Raw genomic sequence first — 27,634 nt, 5'->3', positions numbered from 1 at the left:
TCTATATTTATTAACTCAAATAAAACTTAAACTAAAACTAAAAAGAACAATGTCGTATCTGAAAAGGGAAAGTCCCAAATTAAATTAGGCGTTGAAATTCAAAGTATTACTAGACGTTGGCTGTAGTTGCTGAAACTCAGCTGTTCTATGATGTTGCCACATATTGCTGCTGGGTTCGATATGGGTAGTCACTACACCACCCCCTTTCCAGAAAATTCGACGATGTGCTGGCATCAATACTTGTGGCTTGCGTTATTGCTGCTAATTCATCTCTTGGGAAATAAGCCGGTTTAAGTCTATCGATGGATACGGTTACCGGCCTCGAACCAATCATTATCATGTATGTCTTGGGGTATCTGTTATGTTGTCGTCGTTCTCGTAAAATTAGGTTGGTTGTTTGGAAATAATTCCTTGGTTTATGTTTGCGATTGCCTCTGCGTATGCGTTATCGATTCTTTGCTTTCAAAGTATAAGTTTGCTTTGTTTTTTTAAATCCACCAACACGTCGTAGTGTCATAGGAAATCCGCACCTATTATAGGATGCGCAACGTCGGCGATTATGAAACACCACTTAAATGGCCGTCGTAGGCCGAGATCTAATGTTATCTGTCGTTTGCCGAATGTATTAATTGTAGTATTGTTTGCAGCAACCAGTTTCATTGTGTTTGGTTACATACTCTCACCGTGACGTTTGGGTACCACCGAAACTTCGGCGCCCGTGTCGATGAGGAATTTCATTGAAGACGTTCTGTCTCAAATGTAAAGGCGGTCATATGTAAAGGCGGCTGGAGTTCATATCCTCCTCCAACATTCCCCCTGTGGGTTAGGGGTTAGAATATGCCCACGGTAGGTATACCGGTCGTAAAAGGCGACCATAATACCATGGGTACCCAATCCATGAGTAAGGTGTTTTACTCGAAAGGTAGCAGGGTGGACGCGGGTATCACCCTGTGGGACCCTAGGCAAGGTCTTTATAAAAACTGCTACCGCGGGAGCAGGAGAAGCCAGTGTGATCTGGTGCACTGCATCGAACGATGCTTTGTACTCAGGTCTCACCTCCTGTCCTGGGATGGCCCCCTTGTGGGAGCATCGCGGTGGCTGTGGTTTCAAATAGAGTTCACTTATGACACACGCTCTGAGTAGACTTGTTTTCCCTTGGGGACCTAAGACCCAAGGGAATTCGGTCTCATGCTTGCCACGGCAATCCCAATTTCATTGAGAAACTGACCCTGAGGGGCAGATGATAGGTTGGTCACATCCCTTAATTTGTGACAACCGGAGATGCCGGTTAAATAAGCTGCAAAATGTTGACGAAAGATGGTGAAGGAACGCATGTCTATCGTCAGCCGAAAAACAATCGATAATTGTACGAGTGGGCCGGTGCTCATCTCGTCTTTTGAGATGTTTGAGGCTGCTTTAGACTGCGTAAGCGAATAGGAGGCGTTCGCTGTGTGGATGGCCACATCCTATATGTGGCAAGATTTGACGTTGTCAAATCACTGCAGTGTGGCGGACTGCAATGCAAGGATGTTGCTGGGGCAGGTACTCGGTCACTTACAGGTCTGTGAGCGGAAAAGGTTGGACACATCCCTTAATTGTGGTAGGAGTTTATTTGGAGGCATATCGGAGCATAATTGTTGCGTAATTGAGTGAAAATTGGAGCGAAATTAGTAGCAAAAATGGAAGCCAATAGTAGACAATATGGCGTGCAATGCTAGGTCAACGTAGTGTGGTCTTAAGCGATGTCGAGAGACATTGCTGAGACGGGCACTCGGCACTCACAGGTCTGTGCGCGGAAAAGGTTGGTCACATCCCTTGAATTTAATTGTGAAGGAGTTTTATAGACGGAGCATAAATTGATGCCAAGCTCACTCTGTTTGTCAACGTAGTGCGGCCCTTTAAGCGATATCTAAGCAAAACCAAGCTCCGTCGTTAACAATGTATTTATACATTGTTGTAACACTGCAGGACAGAAAAGGTTGGTCACATTCCTAAATTGCGACAAAAACACAATATCTCAATCTGGTTAACTTGTTAATCAGATATCGACATATCAAAATCAATGAAAGAGGGATTCTGAGGCAAGCACGGAACTCGCGGTGGAGTTGCCGTGCAACCGGGTACCATTACCCGAAAATGGAAGAGGAGGATGGATAGTCCTCCTCGGCCAAACCAAGGCTGGTTGACTTGAACACCCCAGCTCACCGATTGGTACCAACTTGTTGGGCCGAAGATCAACGGACATTGATCTGTGTTTTACACCGGAGGTAAGTCTTCACAACAGGGACTCCTGTAAGCACGCACTGTCCTCCTCCAACATAGCCGCTTTGTACGGAGGGCTGACTAGTTTTCCGAAAGCTTTGGTGTGAAAGCGCATTGGCCGACAACCGTGTTGCGTTCTTGCCGAAAATATAATGATACTAACAGATATAGCGGTTTGTATCCCGTGTGCCCTCACTGCGTGAGCTGGTCGGTCGTGTTTGTTGCCGAGGCGTTCCGATCCGTTGCTGTTTATACGTTACCTCCCGCTTCTCTAAACGATCTAGCCCATCCACCAACTCTGACATTGCTGATGTTACATCGTCACTTGGTTTGCAATGGATGGCGAGGAAATAATGTCGCTGGCATGTGTCAGTACAGCTGAATCGATTTCGGCAACGACCGTAAAATATTTGGTTGTACTATTCTGTTGTCGTCGGGGTCACCACTTATAGAATGTTATGTTTATCTAATATCTAATATATATTTGTCATCCGGTGGCAAAATCCTGAGCCAGATAAATAGTTTTGCATGTAAATGCAACAACAACGATTTGAGCCAGATAAATCCAGATAGAAGTCTGGTTTAATTTGTGAGCCAGAAAATTTGTTAATTACTTCCTTTTAGTTTGGCAACGCTGCCTTTAATAAACCTACTTTTTCAAAAATAGATGTCGCTGCTTAGCCTTTCACCGTATGAGTTAAATGAAAAACAGCGGCGACATCTGCCTATCACATTTCACGTGTGCGAAAATTTCACGACATCTGCTTCTCAAGTCTCTCAATGATTCAGAGCATTCCCGTGAGAATTGAGCGTGAGCCGGAGCTGTAAAACTCACTGGAAGACGGCAATTATAAATGGCAAAGTTTGGATGTTTAGATGTCCGGGATCTGGTCGGGGTCATTTCGGGACTTTTTCGGGATCATTTGGGGTCCCTTCAGGCATCATCTCTAGATGGTTTTCGGGATCCGTCCGGGATCCTGTCAGGGTCATTTCGGCACTTTTTCGTGACTAATAAGGATCATTTGGGGACCCTTTCGCCATCATTTCTGGATGATTTTGGGGATCCCGGGATCCCGTCAGGGCCATTTCGGGACTATTTAGGGATCATTTGGGAACCTTTCCGGCATCATTTCTGGATAGTTTGCGGGATCCGTCCGGGATCCCGTCAGGGTCATTGCGGCACTATTAGGGGATTATTTGGTGTACCTTGCGGCATCATTTCTAGATGGTTTTCGGGATCCGTCCGGGATTCCGTCGGGGTAATTTCAGGACTTTTTCTCAACTAATACGGGATCATTTGGGGACCCTTTCGGCATCATTTCTGAATGGTTTTCGGGATCCGTCCGGGATCCCGTCAGGGTAATTTCGGGACTATTAGGGGATCATTTGAGGGCCTTTCCGGCATTTCTGGATAGTTTTCGTTATCCGTTCGGGATCCCGTCGAGATCATTTCGGGACATTTGAGGTACCTACCGGCATCATTTCTGAATGGTTTTCGGTATCCGTCAGGGATCCCGTCGGGGTCATTTCGGGACTTTTTCGGGATCATTTGAGGACCTTTCTGGCATCATATCTGGATGGTTTTCGGTATCCGTCCGGTATCCCGTCGGGATCATTTGGGGTACCTTTCGCATCATCTCTTTTTCGCGACTAATACAGGATCATTTGGGGACCCTTTCGCCATCATTTCTGGATGATCCGGGATCCCGTCGGCCATTTCGGGATCATTTGGGAACCTTTCCGGCATCATTTCTGGATAGTTTGCGGGATCCGTCCGGGATCACGTCAGGGTAATTTCGGCACTATTAGGGGATTATTTGGTGTACCTTGCGGCATCATTTCTAGATGGTTTTCGGGATCCTTCCGGGATCCCGTCGGGGTCATTTCGGGACTTTTTCTCGACTGATACGGGATCCTTTGGGGACCCTTTCGGCATCATTTCTGAATGATTTTCGGGATCAGTCCGGGATCTTTCGGGACTATTAGGGGGATCATTTGAGGACCTTTCCGGCATCAGTTCTGGATAGTTTTCGGGATCTGTACGGGAACCCATCGGGGTAATTTCGGGACTATTTCGGGATCATTTTGGGACCCCTTAGGGATCATTTCATGACTTTTTCCGTATTATTTCGGGATCATTTGGGGATCCTTCCGGCATCATTTCTTGATGGTTTGCCGGATCCATCAGGGTCATTTCGGGACCATTTGGGGACCCTTCCGAGGTCATTTCTGGATCCGTCCGTGATGCCGTAGGAGTCATTTCGAGATTTTTTTGTTACTTTTTCGGGATAGTTTTGGGACCCTTCCGGGATCATTTCTGGATCCGAGCGACATCCCATCGGGGTAATTTCCGGACTATTTCGTGATCACTTTGGAACCCTTCCGGAATCATTTCTGCATGGTTTTCGCGATCCGTGGTGGATCCCCTCGGGTCATTTCGGAACTTTTTCTGGACTATGGCGGGATAATTTAAGCACCCTTCCTGGATATTTTCTGGATGGTTTTTGAGATCCGTCGGGGAGCCCGTCAGGGTCATTTCGGAACTTTTTCGCGATCATTTTGATACCCTTCAGGCATCATTTCTGTGTGGTTCTCTGGATAAGTCTAGAATCGTGTCGTTGTCTTTTCGGGTTTTTTTGGGACAAATCCGGGAACTTTTGGAGACCCTTCCGGGGCATATCTGGATGGTTTTCAGCATCCGTCCGCGATATCGTCGGGGTCATTTCGTGGCTTTTTCTGAATAGTTTCGGGATCATTTGGGTATCCTATCAGGTTATCAGCTCATTTAGATTTTTTTTTTTCAATTACAAAAATAAAATGCATTAGACAGAAAAAAATGTGTAAAGAGATAACTTGATAAGCAGGCTAACGTGAATAGCCCATATATTTAATTTTCTCCTTGCGGACGGGGCCGCGGGTTAAGGCTAGTTGTTCTATATTTATTAACTCAAATAAAACTTAAACTAAAACTAAAAAGAACATGTCGAATCTTAAAAGGGAAAGTCCCAAATTAAATTATGCGTTGAAATTCAAAGTATTACTAGACGTTGGCTGTAGTTGCTAAAACTCAGCTGTTCTATGATGTTGCCACATATTGCTGCAGGGTTCGATTTGGGTAGTCACTACATATGTATACGCCTAGATAAGTGCTTACGATTTACTATTGCATCATATAGTTTACTTGTATTTAGAAATTAGCCCGTGCATGTAACAAACGAAGGCCTTTTTTGATTACTTTTGATTATTTTTGATTTTTTTTTAATCAATTGAAAAGTAATCATTAAAAACAGAAAATAAGGCAAGTAATCATCAAATGGCGTTTAAAGAAAATAATCAATGGAACGGCTAATCATTACCATTAGCAATCAATTTTTAAGAGGTCTGGTATTATGTTAATTTTTTAACACTGTTTACTTATTTATAAGAAATATACATGAAATATGAAAAAGTACGAATATGCGAGTACTTACGCCCTCCAATATGCTTCAATTTCAATTTAATGTATTATTTTGTTGTTAATATAAATATAAGAGGACGGCGGGATGTCGGTGACCAAGAACTGCCAAAAAGTGCCACACACAGATGTGGAAACAGGAGATAAACAAAGTGAGCCAACGCTAGGACTCCGTCTTTCTCGAAGGTGACAAATCGAGGTAACACTAAGACTCTGGCTGTGCCTGATAAGTTTAGTGATATGGCAAAGCAAGTAGACTGTGGGATGTCGGTGACCAAGAACTGCCAAAAAGTGCCACACACAGATGTGGAAATAGGAGATAAACAAAGTGAGCCAACGCTAGGACTCCGTCTTTCTCGAAGGTGACAAATCGAGGTAACACTAAGACTCTGGCTGTGCCTGATAAGTTTAGTGATATGGCAAAGCAAGTAGACTGTGGCGTTGATTGATCGTAGCAATCCTTTCGGCCAAATTATTTCTGAAAGGTGGAGATCTGTAGAAAGGAGCTTATTAGCTTAATGCGTCACAATGGTGTGAAGATGATAGCGCGCGACAACATCGAGATTACAGTTACTGGAGGAAGTTGTTCCAAACCTCCAAAGGCAAGGCATGAACCCGCGGTTTGAGGTGGTGGATATAGCGTAGATCCCCAAGATACCAAAATTTAAAGTATGGATAACATTCGTGATGAAGTCGGAGGATACGCTGCGACTTCTGCAGTCAGAACCGGCATATACCGACACGGGATTAGATGGTACTTACTGTATCTCGGCCTACGGAGGAGGGTCAGCACGACATCTTCCAACTAAACATGCAGGCGGATGATATATTGTACACGCAGCTTGGCAAAATGTCCTGGGCAGAGGAAAAATGTATATGCGACTCAAGAAAAGAAGACCCATGGATGTTGTTGTGGTAACAGTGCTTCGCCCCATACAATGGGTGCGGCCACTCACAAACTGTTATCAAATTCCTCTAACCGAAGTCCAAGGAAACTAGCAGTTTCAACAGTGGTAGAACATAAGGAAGTTATTGTTAGAGGCGTAGGCTCCACATTATAATTGAAATGATAGTTGGTGTAATGCAGGACCCAAATAACGTATGTTATTCTGGACAAGTAAGAGTTTAACACGATACAGTATCCAGAACGAAGTTGGGCCAGGGTGTGCTTTCTTCTTCTGCAAGGGTAGGATTGTGTATATTGATAACTGGGTTCATCGGGCACTTCCTGGCAAAGGCGTTTACCGATTCTGTGTGGATTTGCCTAGGGCCTCGTTATGCTCGTCTGGATCAAACGGCTATATTGCAGGTGGCGGATCTCATGTTGTTGTTGTGCTAAAATTGCTTCGCCCCATTCAATGGGCACGACCACTCACAAATTGTCACGAAAGTGCTCTATCGGGTGTGCAAGGAAACTGGCTGTTTCAACAGGGGCGAACCATAGGGGGATTGGAGTTAGAGGCGCAGGTTCCACATTACAATTTACAAGATGGTTGGTGCCATGTGGGGACATATCGCATGGTGGACATACATTACATATGTGGGGGTTGATTCTGGACAAGTAAGAGTTTAACACGATATAGTATCCATAACGAAGTTGGGCCAGGGTCACTCGTGTCTCCCTTGGTAGTGTGCTTTCTTCTTCTAAAGTGTAGGATTTTGCATATTAATAGCAGGGTTCACAGGGCGCGTCCTGGCAAAAGCGAGGCTAGATCAAGCAGTTGTTTGCTAGGATGTCCTGGTTTGTGACAATTTTGCAGAAACAGCCTATTTCGTTGTGCTCTTTAATGTAGTCACTACATATGTATACGCCTAGATAAGTGCTTACGATTTACTATTGCATCATATAGTTTACTTGTATTTAGAAATTAGCCCGTGCATGTAATGATTACTTTTGATTATTTTTGATTTTTTTCAATAATCGTAAAAAATCATGATTTTTTTTTTTTTTTGATTTTTTTTTAATCAATTGAAAAGTAATCATTAAAAACAGAAAATAAGGCAAGTAATCATCAAATGGCGTTTAAAAAAAATAATCAATGGAACGGCTAATCATTACCATTAGCAATCATTTTTTAACAGGTCTGGTATTATGTTAATTTTTTAACACTGTTTACTTATTTATAAGAAATATACATGAAATATGAAAAAGTACGAATATGCGAGTACTTACGCCCTCCAATATGCTTCAATTTCAATTTAATGTATTATTTTGTTGTTAATATAAATATAAGAGGACGGCGGGATGTCGGTGACCAAGAACTGCCAAAAAGTGCCACACACAGATGTGGAAATAGGAGATAAACAAAGTGAGCCAACGCTAGGACTCCGTCTTTCTCGAAGGTGACAAATCGAGGTAACACTAAGACTCTGGCTGTGCCTGATAAGTTTAGTGATATGGCAAAGCAAGCAGACTGTGGCGTTGATTGATCGTAGCAATCCTTTCGGACAAATTATTTCTGAAAGGTGGAGATCTGTAGAAAGGAGCTTATTAGCTTAATGCATCACAATGGTGTGAAGATGATAGCGCGCGACAACATCGAGATTACAGTGACTGGAGTAAGTTGTTCCAAACCTCCAAAGGCAAGGCATGAACCCGCGGTTTGAGGTGGTGGATATAGCGTAGATCCCCAAGATACCAAAATTTTAAGTATGGATACCATTCGTGATGAATTCGGAGGATACGCTGCGACTTCTGCAGTCAGAACCGTCATATACCGACACGGGCTTAGATGGTACTTACTGTATCTCGGCCTACGGAGGAGGGTCAGCACGACATCTTCCAACTAAACATGCAGGCGGATGATATATTGTACACGCAGCTTGGCAAAATGTCCTGGTCAGAGGAAAAATGTATATGCGACTCAAGAAAAGAAGACCCATGGATGTTGTTGTGGTAACAGTGCTTCGCCCCATACAATGGGTGCGGCCACTCACAAACTGTTATCAAATTCCTCTAACCGAAGTCCAAGGAAACTAGCAGTTTCAACAGTGGTAGAACATAAGGAAGTTATTGTTAGAGGCGTAGGCTCCACATTATAATTGAAATGATAGTTGGTGTAATGCAGGACGCAAATAACGTATGTTATTCTGGACAAGTAAGAGTTTAACACGATACAGTATCCAGAACGAAGTTGGGCCAGGGTGTGTTTTCTTCTTCTGCAAGGGTAGGATTGTGTATATTGATAACTGGGTTCATCGGGCACTTCCTGGCAAAGGCGTTTACCGATTCTGTGTGGATTTGCCTAGGGCCTCGTTATGCTCGTCTGGATCAAACGGCTATATTGCAGGTGGCGGATCTCATGTTGTTGTTGTGCTAAAATTGCTTCGCCCCATTCAATGGGCACGACCACTCACAAATTGTCACCAAAGTGCTCTATCCGGTGTGCAAGGAAACTGGCTGTTTCAACAGGGGCGAACCATAGGGGGATTGGAGTTATAGGCGCAGGTTCCACATTACAATTTACAAGATGGTCGGTGCCATGTGGGGACATATCGCATGGTGGACATACATTACATATGTGGGGGTTGATTCTGGACAAGTAAGAGTTTAACACGATATAGTATCCATAACGAAGTTGGGCCAGGGTCACTCGTGTCTCCCTTGGTAGTGTGCTTTCTTCTTCTAAAGTGTAGGATTTTGCATATTAATAGCAGGGTTCACAGGGCGCGTCCTGGCAAAAGCGAGGCTAGATCAAGCAGTTGTTTGCTAGGATGTACTGGTTTGTGACAATTTTGCAGAAACAGCCTATTTCGTTGTGCTCTTTAATGTTGAGCTCTTTCGCCTCACTATGTAGGTGCTGTTCGGGGGTCATAAGGAGACATTACGTGGCAGTTCTGATAGCAGCATTTTGACAGGCAGTATGTGTTTTTAAGACCAGGCGACCAAACTGGCAACGCGTAGAGCGGCCGGCCAATTGCTTTGTACGTGGTTAGCAACGTTTCTTTATCTTTTCCCCAGGCGCTACCGGCAAGTGACTTGAGGATTTTGTTGCGACTTTGTAATTTATATACAATTTCGATGGTATGGGCCTTGAAGGTTAAAGTATTATCGAACGCTACCCCTAAGATCTTTGGGTGACTGATAGTCGGTAGTGTGACGCCATCCGCGTGAACGTCCAATATTTGCGACATCTGTTCCTTCCACGTCGTAAACAGAGTGGCCGTGGATTGTGTTGGTGATAATGCCAGGTTGTGCAGGTGAAGAAACTAGAAAGATCGGGGAGATAGCTGTTTATATTAGAAACTAATTCATCAATTGAAGGTCCTGTTGCCATAATCTTGCAATTGTCGGCATAGGAAATCATTGTAACTTCTTCTGGTGGGGAAAGGAGTTTTGATATGTAAACAGAAGCGGGGATAGGCCACAACCCTGTGGTACTCCCTGTTTAATTTTCCTAGGTTTTGAAATTTCGTTCCTAAATTGAACCGACGCCTGCCGACCTAGGATGGGGTTTTTCCTGATTTAGCCCGTAATTAATCTGGGTTTATGGCAATTAGCGCGGTGTTGGTTTTGTGCATTTTGCGGAAGCCATGTTGGTGCGTGGCTAGGCGAAGGTTTACCGTGAAATGAGGGAGCAAAACGGATTCTAATGCCTCCGCTACTACCGAAAGGAGTGATGTCCGTCCATATCCTGATCTCATTATAGTGATTATGGAGATCTTCCCTTAACCCTCTTGGAGGCGGGGATAGATCGAGCAGTTGTTTGCTGGGGTGTCCTGGTTTGTGACAATTTTGCAAAAACTGCCTGTTCAGCATTTCGTTATGCTCTTTAATGTTGAGCTCTTTGGCTTCACTATGTACGTGATGATCAGGGGTCATAAGGTGAGATTACGTGGCAGTTCCGATTGCAGCATTTTGACAGACAGGTCTGCAGCCCTTTCAGTATGTGTTTCTAAGACCAGGCGACCAAATTGTCGGCGCGTAGCACATGAGCGACCTGCCAATTGCATTTTCCCCAAGGGCTGCCCGCAAACGACTTAAGGATATTGTTGCGGCTTTGTACTTTAGATACAATTTCGGTGGCATGCGTCTTGAAGGTGAGAGTATTATCAAACGTTACCCCTAAGGTCTTTGGGTGACTCGACAGTCGGTAGGGTAACATCATCGGCGTGCACGTCCAATATTTGTGGCATCTGTTCCTTCCACGTTGTAAACAGTGCGCCTGTGGATTTTGTAGGTGAATAAACTAGACAGACTGGGGAGATAGCGGTTAATTCTTTAAAACTAATTCATCTATTGGAGGGCCAGGTCCCTTTGCCCGTCTCATGCAGTCGACGCATAGAAAATGATTGTAACTCCTTCTGGTGGAAAAGGAGCTTTGATGTGTAGAAACTAAACAGAAGTGGGGATGGGACACCACCATGTAGTACGCCCTGTTTAGTTATCGTAGGATTTCAGGTTTCGCTTCTAAATTGAATCGACGCTTGCCGACCATTCAGAATGTTTGCGGTCAATCTTTTTAGACAAGGGGGAAGGGGCGAGCCTTCTATTTCTTGAAGAAGCGTTCCGTGGTCAAAAGCTATTGACCTATCACCTGCCACGAGCATCATCAATGGAGTATGATTTCGGGTATTCTACCGTCCGGAATATAGCGTGCCGAAGTTGGAGCGATGACCTTGTAGAACACAGGCTCGCCTTGCTGGACATCAGTCGGGATGGGGATAGCAAAAAAGATACATTTGTGAAGGTTGTGTAGTATTCCCAGTTAGCTTTTAATCCGCTTTTCAGAGTTGATTTGCTGGTCGCTGTATTGAAAGGAGTATGGGCAGGAGGTCAGATGCTAAAGTAAGCATCGGCTGTCATTCGACGTAGTTTAGAAGCCCTGCGCTGACGATGGATATGTCTTAGGGGCTGATCGGCTTGATCGGTATACCTACCGCCGATAAAAGGCGGTCATAATACCATGTAGAAAATGTTCGTCATCTTATAAGTGACGCTTAAAACGTAACAAACTGACGTCATCGTATTAGTGACGCTTATGAACAAGGCTGGCGGCCACCGTGGTGTGGTGGTAGCGTGCTTTGCCTGCCACACCGAAGATCCTGAACTCAAGTCCCGGACAAATCAACACCAAAAATTTTGAAATATGTTTTTTCAATTAGGAAAAAGTTGTTCTAAGCGGAGTTGTTTAGTCTTGGTCCGCCCACAAGGGTAAACTTTCTCTTTACTTATTCTCACCTATACATATTATTATAATATTTCAAAAACTCTGCTGTAAAAGGTTGATCACATCCCAAAACTTGGACCCATTTTTTAACCTGTTGAGATAATTGAAGATAACGCAGATGGCTATCATTTGTAGATAACAACAGATATACGTAAGAGTGGTTGTGTGCTCATTCTTCTTTTTAAAATGTTTGAAACTGCATTATGCTATGCTGACCGGTGGCATCTGATATTGAGTAAATGTGATCAGTAGTGTACTTTGTGAAGATGTATCTGTATCTTATCGCTTTGTCAAGGCGCGGAGGATTTGATCAGATTATTCGAAGTAGCTATTTACAATGAACGGACATTTCAATCATGATGTTTTGGCGAGGTTGAAGCACAGTCCCTAAATTGGGATACAAGTTTGTTATTACTCCTGGTGCTCCAGGTTGTTTACATCCCTTAATTATTTCTATGTTAACATAAACTGACGGGATGGTTATGCTTTGCCTTTTGGTTGAAATTGATGAAGTCGGCGGTACGCTCGAGCGAAATAAGTATAGGCAGGTGGTCGGATGCCAATGTTACCATCGGCTGCCAGTTGTGGCGAACTGTGACAGCTTCCTACCATACGTGTGGGGGCGTCTCCGTTTATTGTGTAGAACGTCGTTTCTTCTATTTGATCCGCCAACATCTCACCCCTACTGTCCGCCCACAAGTTTGAATGCCATAGATCATGATGGGCATTGAAATCACCTAAGATAATGCGATTGTTGCCAGTGAGTAAGGCCCTGATATTAGGGCGGTATCCACTGGGGCAACAGGTGGCAGGAGGGATGTAGATGTTGATGATTTCTAGGTTTGCATCGCCTGATCGGAGAGATAGGCCTTGACGTTCTAAGACATTGTCCCTGCGGTCGATGCCAGGATCAAATATATAATATTGCACAGAGTGGTGTATGATAAACGCGAGACCGCCTCCATTTCCGCTCTCGCAGTCTTTCCTGTGGAAGTTATACCCAGAGCAGGTCTGTAATGCAGATCTTGCTGTGAGTTTAGTCTCTTGAATCGCAGCAATGCGGATGTTGTGCCGCTTCATGAAATCGACTATCTCCGTAATCTTCCCAGTTAGTCCATTACAGTTTAACTGCAGAATTCTGAAGTGCATAAGGGGAGACGCCGCCACTCTGGGGGTAAGTGACGGGTGACTACGCCTAGGTTGTGGAAGGCCAGGACGCAATTGCTGTTGTGGCCTTGGGACTGGGCGCCTTTGGGCAAGCATTGGGGTAATGGGTGATAAAGGCCAGTCCTCCACCATTTCCCTTTGTGCGATATTTTCTATGAATGTTGTAGCCATCGCAAGTTTAGAGGTCAGATCTAGTAGTTAGCTTTCGTGTCTTGAATTTCGGCTATGCGGATATTATTTTTATCAACTATCTCCGCGATATTTCCGGCTAGCCCATTACAATTTAGTTGCAAAATTTTGAAGTGCAACGGGGGGCAGTGGTCACTCTGGGGGTTAGAGATGAGTGCACACGCCTTGAAGGATTTACGCTTTGTCCTGTGTACTGTCCAACTGCTGGAGTACCTGGTTTTGATGGAGTGGAACTTGTATTTTGGCAGCACGGTGCAACGAATGCGCCGGTCGGACGGTTGCCATTATGCCATATGTGAACGTGGCATCGACCAAGACATGAACTGCGTGGACCGATGTCGCAGTCATAAATATTCTTAGCTGGCATACGGAGCACATGGTGTGGGGGCCTGGAGTTGATGACTCTTTCTAATACCATGATTTAATATTTTTTTATGATTCCGAATGACAGGAAAAAGTTGTGTGTGCATGATCTTTGAAAAAAAATTGCTCAGACGACTACATTTTTTTTGGTACATAGCAAAAGAGGAAGTTGCAAAAATATTTTATATACAAAGCACACAAATATGAATGTGCTTTACTGGAGTCAGCACACACATGAGCTGCAAGCCGAATTTTTTCAGACACATAGCTCATGTGTGCACAAATACGAACCCTAAGTTAAGTTTTTAAAAAAAATTCGCAAATTGTTCTCATTGTTAAAAATTAAAATGTACAATAAATTTTATGATTGCTATTGACAAATATCAATCTTTTCTTTGTCAACATAATCTAATTAACATTAGCTTAGTTTTAAATTTTATTTTATTTTTATAAAAGAATTTTTCATGTATAATTACCTGGAATCTTAATATAATCGTCCAAATAAGGCCTAAATTAAGAGAAGCATTTCCATCAACAATATCATGAGATCCAATGTTTTCTAAATGCACTCGTTGTTCACGTAGGAATTGTAGTGCTTTATCAACATTTTCCAAACAATGTATCCTCATTTTTCCTTTGGTCGGTTTAGGCAGACGTTCGCCAGATAATACTTCAAGTAATTTTATTAAATATTTTCCATCTCTCATATCAACATACAAATCACCAATTCTGCAGTTAACTCTACATAAATGGGAATTAACCCACTTCGTAAATGTCTTTTTTTGGACATTTTCTCGCTCTTCGGCAAGAGCTTTTATACGTGATCGTTCGAATAGCCGAGAACTGGAATTTCCGCCATCATATTCGTACTCGTCGATATATTCGTTTCCTGGACCCTGGCTAGGATCCCATCGGACAATTGAAATGTCGGTCGTCATTATGTTGATAATTTATATCTAAAAAACAAAGAAGTTGCCTGTTATATCAATCTACATAAATATATGAAATATGTAACGTTAAATGACCCATCTTTTCTGAGCCCTGAATGACAGCAACAACTCAAAACTCGTTCACAAATACACACTGAAAGAAGTCGCGATTGATTTTTAAGTAGCTTCCCGGAACATGGCTCAGAGGTTGATTGGAAGACAAACATCTCCGGTGATTGGCGCACGAAACGAGATATTTAGAAAAAAGTCGTATAGAACCTGGGAAATCTTTTTAAGTGGCCAGAGACTTGAAATTTGGAATATGCTTCAGATTCTGGTGGCAATTCAAAACATAGGAAATAATCGAGGTAGTTTAGAAAGCTAGAAAGGTAGGAGTCTTGGGTTCGATTTTTTAGTGACCTCACAGTGACCAACAGAGTTGAACCTTGACACAAAATTGAATTTTATTAAAAGCAAATTCACTTAGGCGTTGCTAAGGTTTTTTTTTTTAATTCAATGCCAAAGTGGAAAAGAAAAGCGAGATCGCTCTGTAATCTGCTAGTCCGTAATCATCTTATTTCATCTAAACTCTGCAGTTTTATATTCAGCCCAATTCTAAACAAACAATTCCTCTCGTTCTAAAAAAATTTAGATACTTGCAAAGTGCGTTGATGACTTTATGCGCAAAACTTCAAGTATTCAGTGAGTGGATCGCTTATGATAAACCGTAATCGGTATTGATAGAGTCGGCTATACGGTCTATGAACTTAGTCTTTTTTTAATTTACTCGTTTTCTATGTATAATTTAATACAAAATCACTTGTAATATGGCTGGCGAAAATCCTTGGGCTGAACCCTTCTAGAGGGTGCCGGCTGGTAATAGTCACTACAGAAACCACGCTAGGGGAGTGCTAGCTAAGATCAGGAATCAGTGCCATTAGTGCCTAAGCTCTATAATGTCTTTAGGAAGGACAGAGACTTCGCGAAAACCAAGACTTCAAGAGGTGGAGGTGTACTCATTGCAGTTTCCACGAAATATCGCAGTTCGTTGGCAAATGGGGACTCGCTCTTAGATCAACTTTGTGTATAAATTTGCGGCAGCTCTAAACTTCTAATTTGTGCATCGTATATTCCGCCGTCTAGTGCTGATGGACTTTATAAAGCACATATTGATAATCACCCCTATTCTGCATTTCGACTTGGATTGGAATTTTTTCGATTTGGCAACTTTGGGGTTCTGTGTTCCACTCTCTTTCGATCCAACTTCGAATTGTTCGATTTTGTGTATTCTACATTTCGATCGTAGGTCCGTTTTTCTAAGTTGCAAATTTGTTGGCGGAAAAATATTTTCTTTTTATTTTTTTATTAATTTATAATAGAATTTTACCAAAAGTGTAAGTAAAACTTGTTCAAAAACGTAAAAGGCTTGATGGTGATTGTGTTTTATATGTTTCTAACACAAGTGCAGTATGAGACGTTGGCTAATTTAATGGCAACAAATCGGGACATGATGACTCCTAGGAATTTTCAGCGTTCGCATAAAATTCTTACTTCGCTTGTATTTTCTCCTCTTCACTTTGTTCAAATGTTATCCACTGAGGGCATAATTTTGGTTGCATTTCATCCAGAAACGTAGACAGTGACTTTGACTCTCCCATTCCTACATTATAATCCGGCCCTATTCCATGCTGGTAACTGCCTTCTGCAAAAAATCACAAAGCAGCTACTACAATATTAAGGCAGATGTCGATGCCGAAGTCCTTGGACGAATTTGCCTCGCAAAAGTATATAACACATACTTTAAAGCATCCTTATTAAGTCGAAAGTTTTTTTGAACCTAAATAAGAAAATAAGTCATTAAACTTTACCACTTTTAAGATCAATTTCTTAAAATTCGTCACTCATCTCAAATGGATTACACAAATCTCGCAATATTTGCCTTTCCAATCTCGCCTGGCCATTTTCGTATTCGTTGCTTTCCTACTCCACAAATAATGCCGCGGTTATTGATTCCATTATAAAAGACAGCTATAATTTGTGTATGTTCGTTGCGTCCAGTTATATGCCAAAGCAAGCTGCCGGAGTAGAGGAAGGTGAATCGAAAACGTAAACAATCCTTGCGGAAAGAATATAAATATTTATAAAGTATTTTGGGCCAGTGCAATGAAATTAGCATCCATAAAATTCAGAAAATGTCAACTATATTCGTGCAGGAATCTGTTTTAACAAAACTTGGTGGCCACGGCAGGGAATTGGCCAAAAGAACGACAAAAACACACTTACAATTATGAAAGCACTTCACTCAAAAAAACAAAACATTGCGGCAATATATTCTATTGTTTTCTAACGTTTTCAGTGTTTTTTACAAATTGTCTTTAATTTATTTTGTTCCAATGTTCACACATTCCGTACAAACAGCTGATTTCGAAAAATCATTTGCTCTTCCTCTTCTAGTTACAATTCCGTCGTAATGCAGAATACCGAACTTCGATTAAAGCGGAGCGTAGAACGGGAACGTAATCGAAATGCAGAATAGGGTTGAATATTTTAGCTTTATTTACTAAGCATTCTAACAGTAATTACTGTATTTTTGGTGATTTTAACCTGTGCAATATAAGCTGGAATAGGCTAGATGATAGTTTTTCTTTGGTTCCTAATAATGTTACTAGTTTCGCTGAGTCATATGTAATTGATAATTTGTTAAGTCTTAATCTTGTCCAGGTTAATAGTTTCATTAACAGACTCTTAAAAATTTTGGATCTTATATTTATTAGCGATAATATTAATTTTTCATTAAACGATTGCTTAGACCCTTTGTCGGCTGCAAATCAACATCATGTTCCTCTAGTGTTAAACTTGGAATTTTATAATTTTAACTCTATTTGTGAAGATAACCATTATTATATTCCTATTAATAAAAAAAGATCTCATAAAATTCCATAGTATACCAAAGACTTAAAGAAACTAAAAAAAATAAGAAACAAATTTTATAAAAAATTGAAGTCTTCGGGCTCTTCTTCCCATAGAGATCTATATCTGCTTTACTCGAAGGAGTTTAAATCCATGAGTAGAGCGCTACATAAAAATTATGTTCAGAAATATGAAACTGAAATCAAAACGAACCCTAAAGCGTTTTGGCTTTATGTTAAGTCTAAGAAATCGTGTTCTATTATTCCGTCTGAGGTATTCTATAAAGAAACCATTGCTTCGACCTCCTATGAGGCATCAAATCCTTTTGCGGACTTTTTCAGTTCCAACTTTGAGTCTGACATTGAAGAAACTGAAAACCAGGGCCCAGTCGTTGACTCTCCTATTAATTTAGGTGCTCTCAACCTAATAATTGATGACGTAATAAATGGCATTAGGAATATTAGTTACACAACACAGACTGATGTCGATGGTTTATCGGCCTGCCTATTTAAAAATTGTCCAGCTTTTGCTTACCCTCTTTTAATTTTACTCAATAAATCGCTTGATAGTGGCGAATTTATCAATGCTTGGATGATTACTTCCATTACCCCTATTTTTAAAAGCGGTAACAAGAATGATATTTCCAATTACAGACCCATCTCTAAATTATCTACGGTTTCTAAATTATTTGAGTACATCGTTAAACACAAAATGTGGTTTGCTGTTAAGAGCTTGATATCACCTAATTGCCTCCTCTGGTGTTCCCCAGGGTAGTATTTTGGGTCCGGTGCTCTTTATTATTTTTATAAATGACATATCAAGCTGCTTTCGACACTCAAGATTTCTGTTATATGCTGATGACCTGAAAATATTTACGGCTGTCACCAGTCACCTGGACTCCTGTTAGGTTAAAAAAGGATCTTAATAACGTTGTAGCCTGGTGTAATAGTAACCGATTACATTTGAACATAAAAAAGTGTTTTCATATTTCGTTCTCAGTCTCGTCCTCCCATTCCCACCTCATATTGTATCGAGGAAGGACTCTCAACTTTGCTCCCTTAGAGAAATTTCGGATCTCGGTGTTGTCTTTGACTCCAACTTCTTATTTCTTGGTCATATAACGTACATAATTGGTAAATCCTAATCAATGCTTGCATTTATTCGCCGTTTTGGCTCAGATTTTAAGGACCCTTATACATTGAAATTATTGTATACGAGTTTGGTACGTTCAAAGTTAGAATATGCTGTCTTTATCTGGAGACCTTATTATGATTGTCATATCAATAGGATTGAACGAATTCAAAAATCCTTTATTCGATTCGCTCTTCGGTCGATTGGGTTCATGGGTACGTTACCTTCGTACCCTGCTAGATGTCAGCTAATTAACTGAAAATTTTTATACTCCAGAAGAATCATTCTGTCACTTTCTTTTGTTTATGACATAGTTCGTGGAACTATTGATTCCTCTGTCTTGCTAGAATACATTTCATTTCATATCCCAGCCCGAAGCTTGAGGAGTAATGACATCTTTTTTATTGATCGAGTTAGAACAATGTATGCCTTTAATTCTCCTATTCTAAGAGCATTAAGGGAATTAAATTTGTACTCAAGTGTACATGATGTTGATTTCTCTCTACCAAAAACTAAATTTAAATTATTATTAAATAGGATCGTTAATTAATTTGTAATTTAATGCTTTTATTCTACTTAGTCTGTATGAAAATGTATATTTTCTAGATGTCTTAAATAAATAAGTAATAGCTCTGGCATATGGAAGTGGCTCTTGAACGTGGTCTCAAGGTGGGGGCCGGACCGGTGGTGTTATGCGTTGCCGTGCCGATGGTCAGGCTTCAGGCGGCGCCGGAGCCTCGTTCATCGCCCCCAACTTTCTCTAGGGGAGCTTTGGGGGCGGCGACTGGACCTGCTGCCTCTGCTAGTAACCCTCTTGGTAGGCAGTTTGCTTGCCTCTGGCTACGCCGACGGCGTTCACCCAAAGGAAGGATAGGTCACCTCCCTCGCAGATGCGCAGTAGGAAAAGGCAGGTGGCTATACGCATCCTGAAAAGGTTGGCGAACGTCCCTAACTTGCTCTCCATGGCGTTGCCTGGGGACACTGAGGAGTTAGGTGCTGAAATTGAGTGGGCGAAAACCATCGTCCCTGATTTTAAGAGGTCTGCTCCGGTGAAGGAACAGGCCTCCGGAAAGCGCAACCGTTCGATAGAGGTTGTGCAGAATGCTGCTAAAAGGTTTAGAGACGAAGGCCCCTCCTTCGCAGAGTTTTAATGTTATCACGTGAATATAAAAAAATTTAATTAATCAATTTGGATTAAATTTTAATTAACTTTTTTTTTGATTGACGCCTATACATTATATGTATTTGTTTTAGGCAAAAGTATATGACATTAATAGTAATACATATTTCGATGTTGTAAATATTTGTGTTCTTATATAAAAAAAATTCTTAGTTTTACAATTATTTATATTTAGTGTTTTTTTTCAATATTTTACACATATTTTGTTCAAAAAAGGTTTTAATCGTTATAATTACTGATATATTTTTTTGTTTTTTACATGTTGATTTTATCAAAAGTTAATTCGTATGTACGTTATTATCTAATGTTGTCTTTGTGAATTTTCTTGCCGTTTATGATTACGGTCGTACCCAAATCTTTTTGGACGGTATTTTGAATATAAACTTTGTTTAATTAATTACCCAATCGTTTGTTGCGTCGGAAAAAAACTATATCATCTTCTTTGAAAACCCGCACTCGCTTCAATTATGTGTAACCGATATTCACAAAGATAATACTATTAAGACCAACATAGCAGATGTTCGCAAAGTTTGCAAACTTTTACGTGGTAATAAATATAGGCAAGTAATATGCATATTCATAAAAAATTAAATAGGTTTATAAAACTCTTTTAATTGAGTATTTGTATGATAATGCCATTCAATAAAACGCAGTTTCATTATGGCAGACACGGAGGTAGTGCACTGAATTTTCAGATCCCATTAAAGTGAAAGTGTAAAATAATTTCAAGGCTACTATACATATTTTTAATGCAAAGGTAATGGTTGTGAAAATTTAGTGCACTGCATTTGGAAACATTTGAAATACTAACATTTGCTTGTGCAGAACGTTGAATGCGTGCAATACGGCCGTTTCGCCAATAGACATTGGATTGTACAGATGGAATTCCAACCTTATGGCAAAAAAGGTATTGGAATTTAGGGATTTTGTGGATGCAGACGAAACATTGTCAATTATAATTGACTGGGAGGGGCTTCATAAATATGTATCGGCATTGGAACCGTTTTCCGTTGCAACCAAAAAACTACAGGAAGAACAATTACCTCTTTGTGATCTCTTTAAAATATGGATGGAGCTAAAGCTAAATGTAAGAGAACGGGAGCATAGTCGTATGCAACATAATTTATATAACGCTCTCTTAAACAGAGAAAGTTTGTTACTTAGCAACGTCACATTGCTTAGCGGTATTTATTTAGATCCTCGTTTAAATTTATTACTATCCGAACCGCAAAAATCATTAGCTACGGAAAATTTAAAAGCTACTGCCAAACAAATTTTCATTCTCAAGCAGGTAATACTTACAAGATGCAACATTTTAATATAGATTATTATTATATTGTAACGAATTTAGTGCAATTCCTCTTATTTGCAACCTTCTCGCCAAATAGCGTCTTAACTCAAATTGATTGTCGTGCCTCTACTGTTGCAGCCTTTTATACTGTCTGGTTTCCTCGTTGCATATTTCTAGGCTTTTCTATTCTAGAATTTACTAGTTATCAGCTATAAAATTACCAGCTATAACTACGTTTATAGCTTCTCATATGTGCGTGTATATGTGAATGATACTTGCACAAATTATTGCCTTCTTGTGTGAGCACCTCCGATAAGATATATGCATGTGTTTGTGCGTCTCTTCTCCGCTGCTCGTATGGACATATGGGTAGACATAATGATTGATTTGTTGATGTGCATACGAATCACTGCTTAGTATCGGCTTAGAGATGATAGTACCCCTTAGTGTTGCTAGTATTCGTCACACTGCCCTCCACTTAAGTCTGATCGTCCCTATCAGACGCCGCTAGCATCTCCAAATGTACCACTCTTCTACTTCGTGGTTTCCCAATGGTTTGTATGCGGTAGATGGTGTCACTGATCTTCTTCACAACTTTGTACGGGCCTTCCCAACTGCACCGAAATTTGGATGGAACACCTTTTTGCCGGTGAGGATTGTATAACAGTACCAAATCTCCCTCCAAGAAACCTTCCGAGTTATTGTTCTCATCGTACCTGCGTTTCATCTTACTACTCATTATCCTGGATCGTTCCCTCGCACTCTGTTGTTTGGCCAATAAAGAACTTGATCTTAACGGATTGACTTTGCATCATCAGTATCGTCTTGACGTTTCCCAGCAAACACAATTTCTAACGTTAGAAAAATATTGCAGTTTTACATTAGAATTCTAATGTAGTTCTCTAATGCATTTCGAATCGAAAACTAGGTTAGAGAACTAGGTTAGAATTCGACTGTGAAACGATTCGAATAACACTATAAATGCGATGTTATGATTATTTGCACAGTTATCGATTATTTGCACGACATGATCACTCAATCTTACTGTTATAAAAACAAAATAAAAATAGTGGAAATATTACAAGTTGCGAAATAAGTTTTTTATTTATAGTAATAACTACTAGTAAGTGAAAATGAATCAAAAAAAGTTAAAAAAGGAAAGCGAGCAGATTATTGAAGTGCTATTTGATGGCATGAAGAAAACGCTTCCTACCACGGCCTCAAACCAACGCTGAGCTCAATCTTTAAGTACGGTTTTAATTTATTATAATAGAAAAAGCCTTTGAAATATGTTCATTCTTAATACATAAGATTATAACCAAATAAACGTATTTGATATAATGAAACAATGAAAATTTCGATGATTTTAAATAATTGAACTTAATTGCGCATCACATTAGAATTTGACGTTAGAATTCGATTAGAATTCTAACCCTTTTATCGATAACGAAAACTAAGTCCCCTTTTTGTCGAGAATGCTATAATTCGCGACAGTTTCGCAAATCGTCCTCTAGCCTTCTACCTTAGAGAAATACATTAGAATTCGATTCGTCTTGTAATCGTTTTCTAACATAAATGTTTGTTGGGTTCACAACAGTAGTGGGCGCTGGCTTGAAATCACCCTTGCATTCTTTCTGGAAAATTCTTCCAGTCGTTTTAGTGCGTCCATTAGGGTTTGTCAATGACAGTGTTTTTCTCGCAGGTACCATCGGTTTTGATTTGTTTGGCCCATTCGTTCCATCAACCCTTGCCCGATCTGCTGCCTTTGACTTTTGTGGTTTTTGTCGAATCTCTTTCACCAGCACTCGATTACTGCTAAACCCTTTTTCCAAACTGAAGTTAAGTGGCACATCCTGGTTCTCATAACGCATCACCCTTCTCTGCATATCGATCTTGATGTCATGGTCCATCAAACTTCAACATACAACAATAGTGAACACCAGAACCACTCTGGAGACCTCATAAATGATGAGCCCATAAACGCTCACCACAGCTCGAAATTCAGTACTTTTTTGGATGAGATGGCTCAAAATATAGTAGCTGTAGTTCCTCATCATGAAGTTTCCGAACTTACTAATATATTCGCTGAAATTAACAATTTTGAAAGCCTTCATACACGCTTACCGGTATATGAAGGCATTTTTACTTATTATGAAAATATTCGCTTTACATCTCCTGAGCTGTTAGAATTAGCCTTAGCCATTCTTGGTGTCCCTGCTACACAAGTATCAGTAGAAAGATCATTTTCTTCTTTGAATTTCATTTTGGATGAAAGGAGGTACAACTTGAGCGATGAAAAGGTATTACTTGTAAAACTTAACTCATATGCTCTTGTTCACTTTATTATGTTCAAAAATAAAATTTTTGTTTTGCTGACAAAAAAAGTTTAAAAATCATCTTTTTTTGTTGATTTAGTGTTTTTTGTTTTACATTTTATAGTTTTTTTTCATTGAAATACAAAAAAAAATAATATTTGTTTACAATTATTTTCAATCTCTGGTTATAACAGAAAATTGCTTTCATTAATTTCAAATTAAAGACACAAATTACATAACATAATTTCGGATATACTAAACAAACTAGATTTATTTCAAAGTTACATTTTAACAACTATAAATATATGGAAGTATCTAGAGTTACAAATAAATTACGGGCGCGTTAGCATAGCGAAGTGGAATATGCTAAACTTCTCAAAACTTTAACTTTTGTATGCTCTGTCTTTTTATAAAGAATTTCGAATGTCTTATTTTCTCTTTTGATATACTTTTTTAGGTTTTGTTGCATTTTCAGTACTAATTACGCTGATTTTATTGAGAAAAGCTGATGGTTTGTTGTGCATATTTAGGTTTACCGTTAGCTCGCATAGTTGGAGCATTTACATGAATAACCCTGTTCAAATCAGAAAGAAAAATACTTCCTACGAAACAGTAAGTATGAGTAATACTACTTAGGTTGATAGCTTCACTTCAAACTGGAGCTATCCTCTAAGTTGTCATTCATCATTATGATCAGTTGTCTAACCAAATGTTGTTATATCCCAGATAAATTTATTAACATATCGCACACTAACTACAAAAGAGTCACCACTTGAAAAAATGTAAATGTTCAGGAGAGAAGAAAAACAGTTTATGTGAAAACGTCTGTAGTGTTATACTGAAATCAAGTTTTACAAAAAAAGGAGACCTTCATTATAAAATGAATTGACGAAATTTTGTTATATATATTTGTTTATTGACAAAATATATAGCAATTTTGAATTATGACTATTTATGACAATTATATATTACAATTATTTCATCAAAAAAGGCACATTTCACAATAATACAAGCAAATTTACTTACTCTTTACGCATAAAAAGACACAATTTTAATTAATACACAAGAAAGTTAAAACTTTTTTGCACCAAGATAGTCAGAATTTAAAATAATACGCTTTATGCGTAAAAAACTCGTCACTTGTTCTTAAGCACATTGACACAATTAAAAATAATACTCATTAGTTGAACCAGCGCAAGCGATGCAATCAACACCAAAACTGACATAACGGTAATTTTCCAGTTAAAGAAGAAAATAATGACAACGAAATTTAAGGGGCAGTTAGAGATGTGTACTGTGAATTGGTTTATGGTAAAAAGACGATTTCGAAAAATTTTAAGTTATGACTCTTTTGTAGTTAGTGTGCGATATGTCCAAGTACATTAGGTTGAAACTTTTTTTAATTCCTTATGATTAAAATTTTATGTTTTGCAAAGTGAGCCATATTTTTAGTACTAACAATGGAAATTTCCAACACATTTGTTTGCCTATCATACATTATTTCATTATTTTTTCGACATGGTTGGATATTTTCCAAGAATAATATATATATACATTCTAAAAGTCTATAACAGCGGTCCACTGCTAATAAGTGTCCTAGAAGACTTGACTTAACCTAAGTATTAATAATCAGAAGGCGGAAAACAAACATTTTGATTCCTTCTAAATAAATTAATGAAAAACATAAATGCTTATAAAAGTGTGGGACGAAGAACACTCACATTTGGGGTTACAAATGTCGACCATTTTGTACATCCACATCGATGGCACTACACTACCGACTGTCCTACACCCCAAAATCCTGGGGTGACGTTTGATCAGGATCTACATTTTGGTGAGCATACAGCCGCAATTGTACCGAAAATCCAGAGCCGTAATAAAATCCTCAAATCCCTTGCTGGCAATACTTGGGGAAAAGACATAGAAATGCTCATTACCACATACAAAGCAATTGGCCAGCCGATTGCATGTTACGCGTCCCCTATATGGTCGCCAAGCCTAAAAACTACCCACTGGAAGAAGCTACAGGCCTGCCAAAATACTGCTCTCAGAACCGCCACGAGCTGTTTCTTATTTCTCCAGAACAACATCTACATAATGAGGCGAGAATACTCCCCATTAGAGATAGAAATGAGATGCTAACCAAACAGTTCCTGTTGAATACCCAGAATCCTGGGCATCCCAACAGACATCTGATTGATGAGCCAACACGCCTAGGGGCTTAAGGAGTCATCTCCGTAAGCATTATGAGGAAATACGACACCTGTAGGTTCTCAGTGAACTCCACAAACAGGCATCGGACCTTTATGCCAGGAATTGCCCGGTGAATCCAGTACTCAAAGAACAGTACCCAAAACTTGCGGAAGAGGAACGCACCTATTAGGTGGGCGAAGCACTGCTACAACAACAACAAGAACACTCACACAGTCGCGATGATCTGAAACCAATATTCAGCCCGATTCTGCATTTCGACTTGGATTGGAATTTTTTCGATTTGGCAATTTTGGTATTCTGTGTTCCAATCTGTTTCGATCCAACTTCGAATCGTTCGATTTTTTGTATTCTGCATTTCCATCGTAGTTCCGTTTTTCTAAGTTGCAAATTAGTTGGCAGAAAAATATTTTCTTTTTATTTTTGTATTAATATATAACAGAATTTTAACAAAAATGTAAGTAAAACTTGTTAAGAAACGTAGAAGGCTTGATGATGATTGTTTTTCCAGGTCAAAACAACATGTCAATGTCGAAGTCCTTGGACGTATTTGCCCCGCAAAAGTATCTAACACATACTTGAAAGCATCCTTGTTAAGTCGAAAGTTTTTTTGAACCTAAATAAGAAAATAAGTCATTAAACTTTACCACTTTTAAGTTCAATTTCGTCACTCATCTCAAATTGATTACACAAATTTCGCAATATTTGCCTTTCCATTCTTGCCTGCCAATTTTCGTATGCGTTGCTTTCCAACTCCATAAATAATTCCGCGGCTATTGATTCCATTATAATAGACAGCTATTATTTGTGTCTGTTCGTTGGGTCCAGTTATATGCCAAAGCAAGCTGCCGGCGTAGAGGAAGGTGAAGCGAAAACGTAAACAATCCTTGCGGAAAGAATAAATAAACCTTTATAAAGTATTTTAGGCCACACAGTGTTTCGTGTAGAACAAGCTAGCTGGACAAAATTATTTTATGAGATTTTCCGTTTCATATGCAGTCATTTATTACAACTACGTCATATTTTTCAGCCATATGTTCTTTTTTTTATTTTTTTCCAAAATTTTACTTCATATGCATACATTTGCTTATTTCATATACAGTAACTCATGTGAATAAGTGACATAGATCCAAAAAAATTTAAAGGACTTAAGAATATTACTTTATTGTACTCAAATTGAATGGACTACAAATCTCAATACTTTATAAAATTCTAAAAATTCGGAAAAAAATTCAAATTTTTTATGAAAATTCGTCGAATTTTTCAAACATTTTCTAAATATAATTTAGTTTTTGTTAGAGATCGTGACAAAATTTCGTATGGGAAATTAGTTAAAATAAATTTGAGAAAGCGAAAATTGTAAGAATTGTCCAAAAAGGGGAGTCTATTTATTTATGTGAGTGACTGTACATATGTACATACATATTTTGTATTTATTTGAGTATTTATCCTGGCACTACAATTTTTACAAAATTATTTTATAGTACCAGTCAGGAATGTAAAAGTGAATTACAATAATAATAATAACAATGTAAATAATTAAATTAATTATGTGAAAATTACTTATTACAAAAACTTAAAAGTAAAGTATCATACAAAGTAGAAAGGACAATAGATTTAAATTAAATAAAACCTGATCCAACAAAAAGTTATAGGGTAGGTTATCTTTTATAATTATGTTATTATTCGCTATCATCACTTTCATTCGATGAGTCACTTGTGGAATAGTCATGAGCATCAGCAACACTACTGTGAAAGCTTGAAACAACTGGGGTCATTGACTCCTCAACATTATCGGGGGACAGTAAATTTAAGACTTCTGAGGTCAGACTTTTAAATTTTTTCTTAGGTATCTCCCTAAAACTGTTAACTAAAGGATCCGATGTTATAAGCAACATATTCATAAGATCTCTATTCGTGGCTTCACGTGACTGCTTTTGTGTGATATCATCCCTGAATCGTCTCAAATCTTTGTTACGGGCTTCCTGTGCTTCCTCAGAAAGTTGACCAATAGGTAAAATTGCTGATTTTGTAATATCAGTACTATGCACTAAGATTTTAT

The 27,634-nt window shown here is 39.5% G+C and overlaps 2 protein-coding genes across 5 annotated transcripts in view; one reads left to right on the top strand and one right to left on the bottom strand.

Annotated features, from left to right (window-relative positions):
• The window catches only part of LOC137250097 (uncharacterized), a 198,918-nt gene that overhangs the window by 123,406 nt on the left and 47,878 nt on the right, over nucleotides 1–27,634 (top strand). The window contains exon 1 of one of the 2 annotated variants that reach the window (XM_067782386.1): nucleotides 23,825–23,973. The exons of the other annotated variant lie outside the window; for it this stretch is intronic. The gene's annotated coding sequence lies outside the window, so the exon portion shown is untranslated. Of the gene's footprint in view, nucleotides 1–23,824; nucleotides 23,974–27,634 lie in introns of those variants that run through there. 2 annotated transcript variants of the gene reach the window in all.
• beta-Spec (spectrin beta chain) overlaps nucleotides 1–27,634 on the bottom strand; it is a 152,764-nt gene that overhangs the window by 96,955 nt on the left and 28,175 nt on the right. For all 3 annotated transcript variants that reach the window (XM_067782377.1, XM_067782379.1, XM_067782378.1), the window contains exon 2: nucleotides 14,082–14,561. In XM_067782377.1, coding sequence (XP_067638478.1) covers nucleotides 14,082–14,543 — 462 coding nt within the window. In that variant the 5' untranslated portion in view covers nucleotides 14,544–14,561. The remainder of the gene's footprint in view (nucleotides 1–14,081; nucleotides 14,562–27,634) is intronic.

The sequence above is a fragment of the Eurosta solidaginis genome, chromosome 4 (assembly GCF_040869045.1).
Source record: "Eurosta solidaginis isolate ZX-2024a chromosome 4, ASM4086904v1, whole genome shotgun sequence".
In the NCBI taxonomy this organism is placed as follows: Eukaryota; Metazoa; Arthropoda; class Insecta; order Diptera; family Tephritidae; genus Eurosta; species Eurosta solidaginis.
Note: the sequence above shows the minus strand (reverse complement) of the source record. Positions and strands in the feature narration are given on the sequence as shown.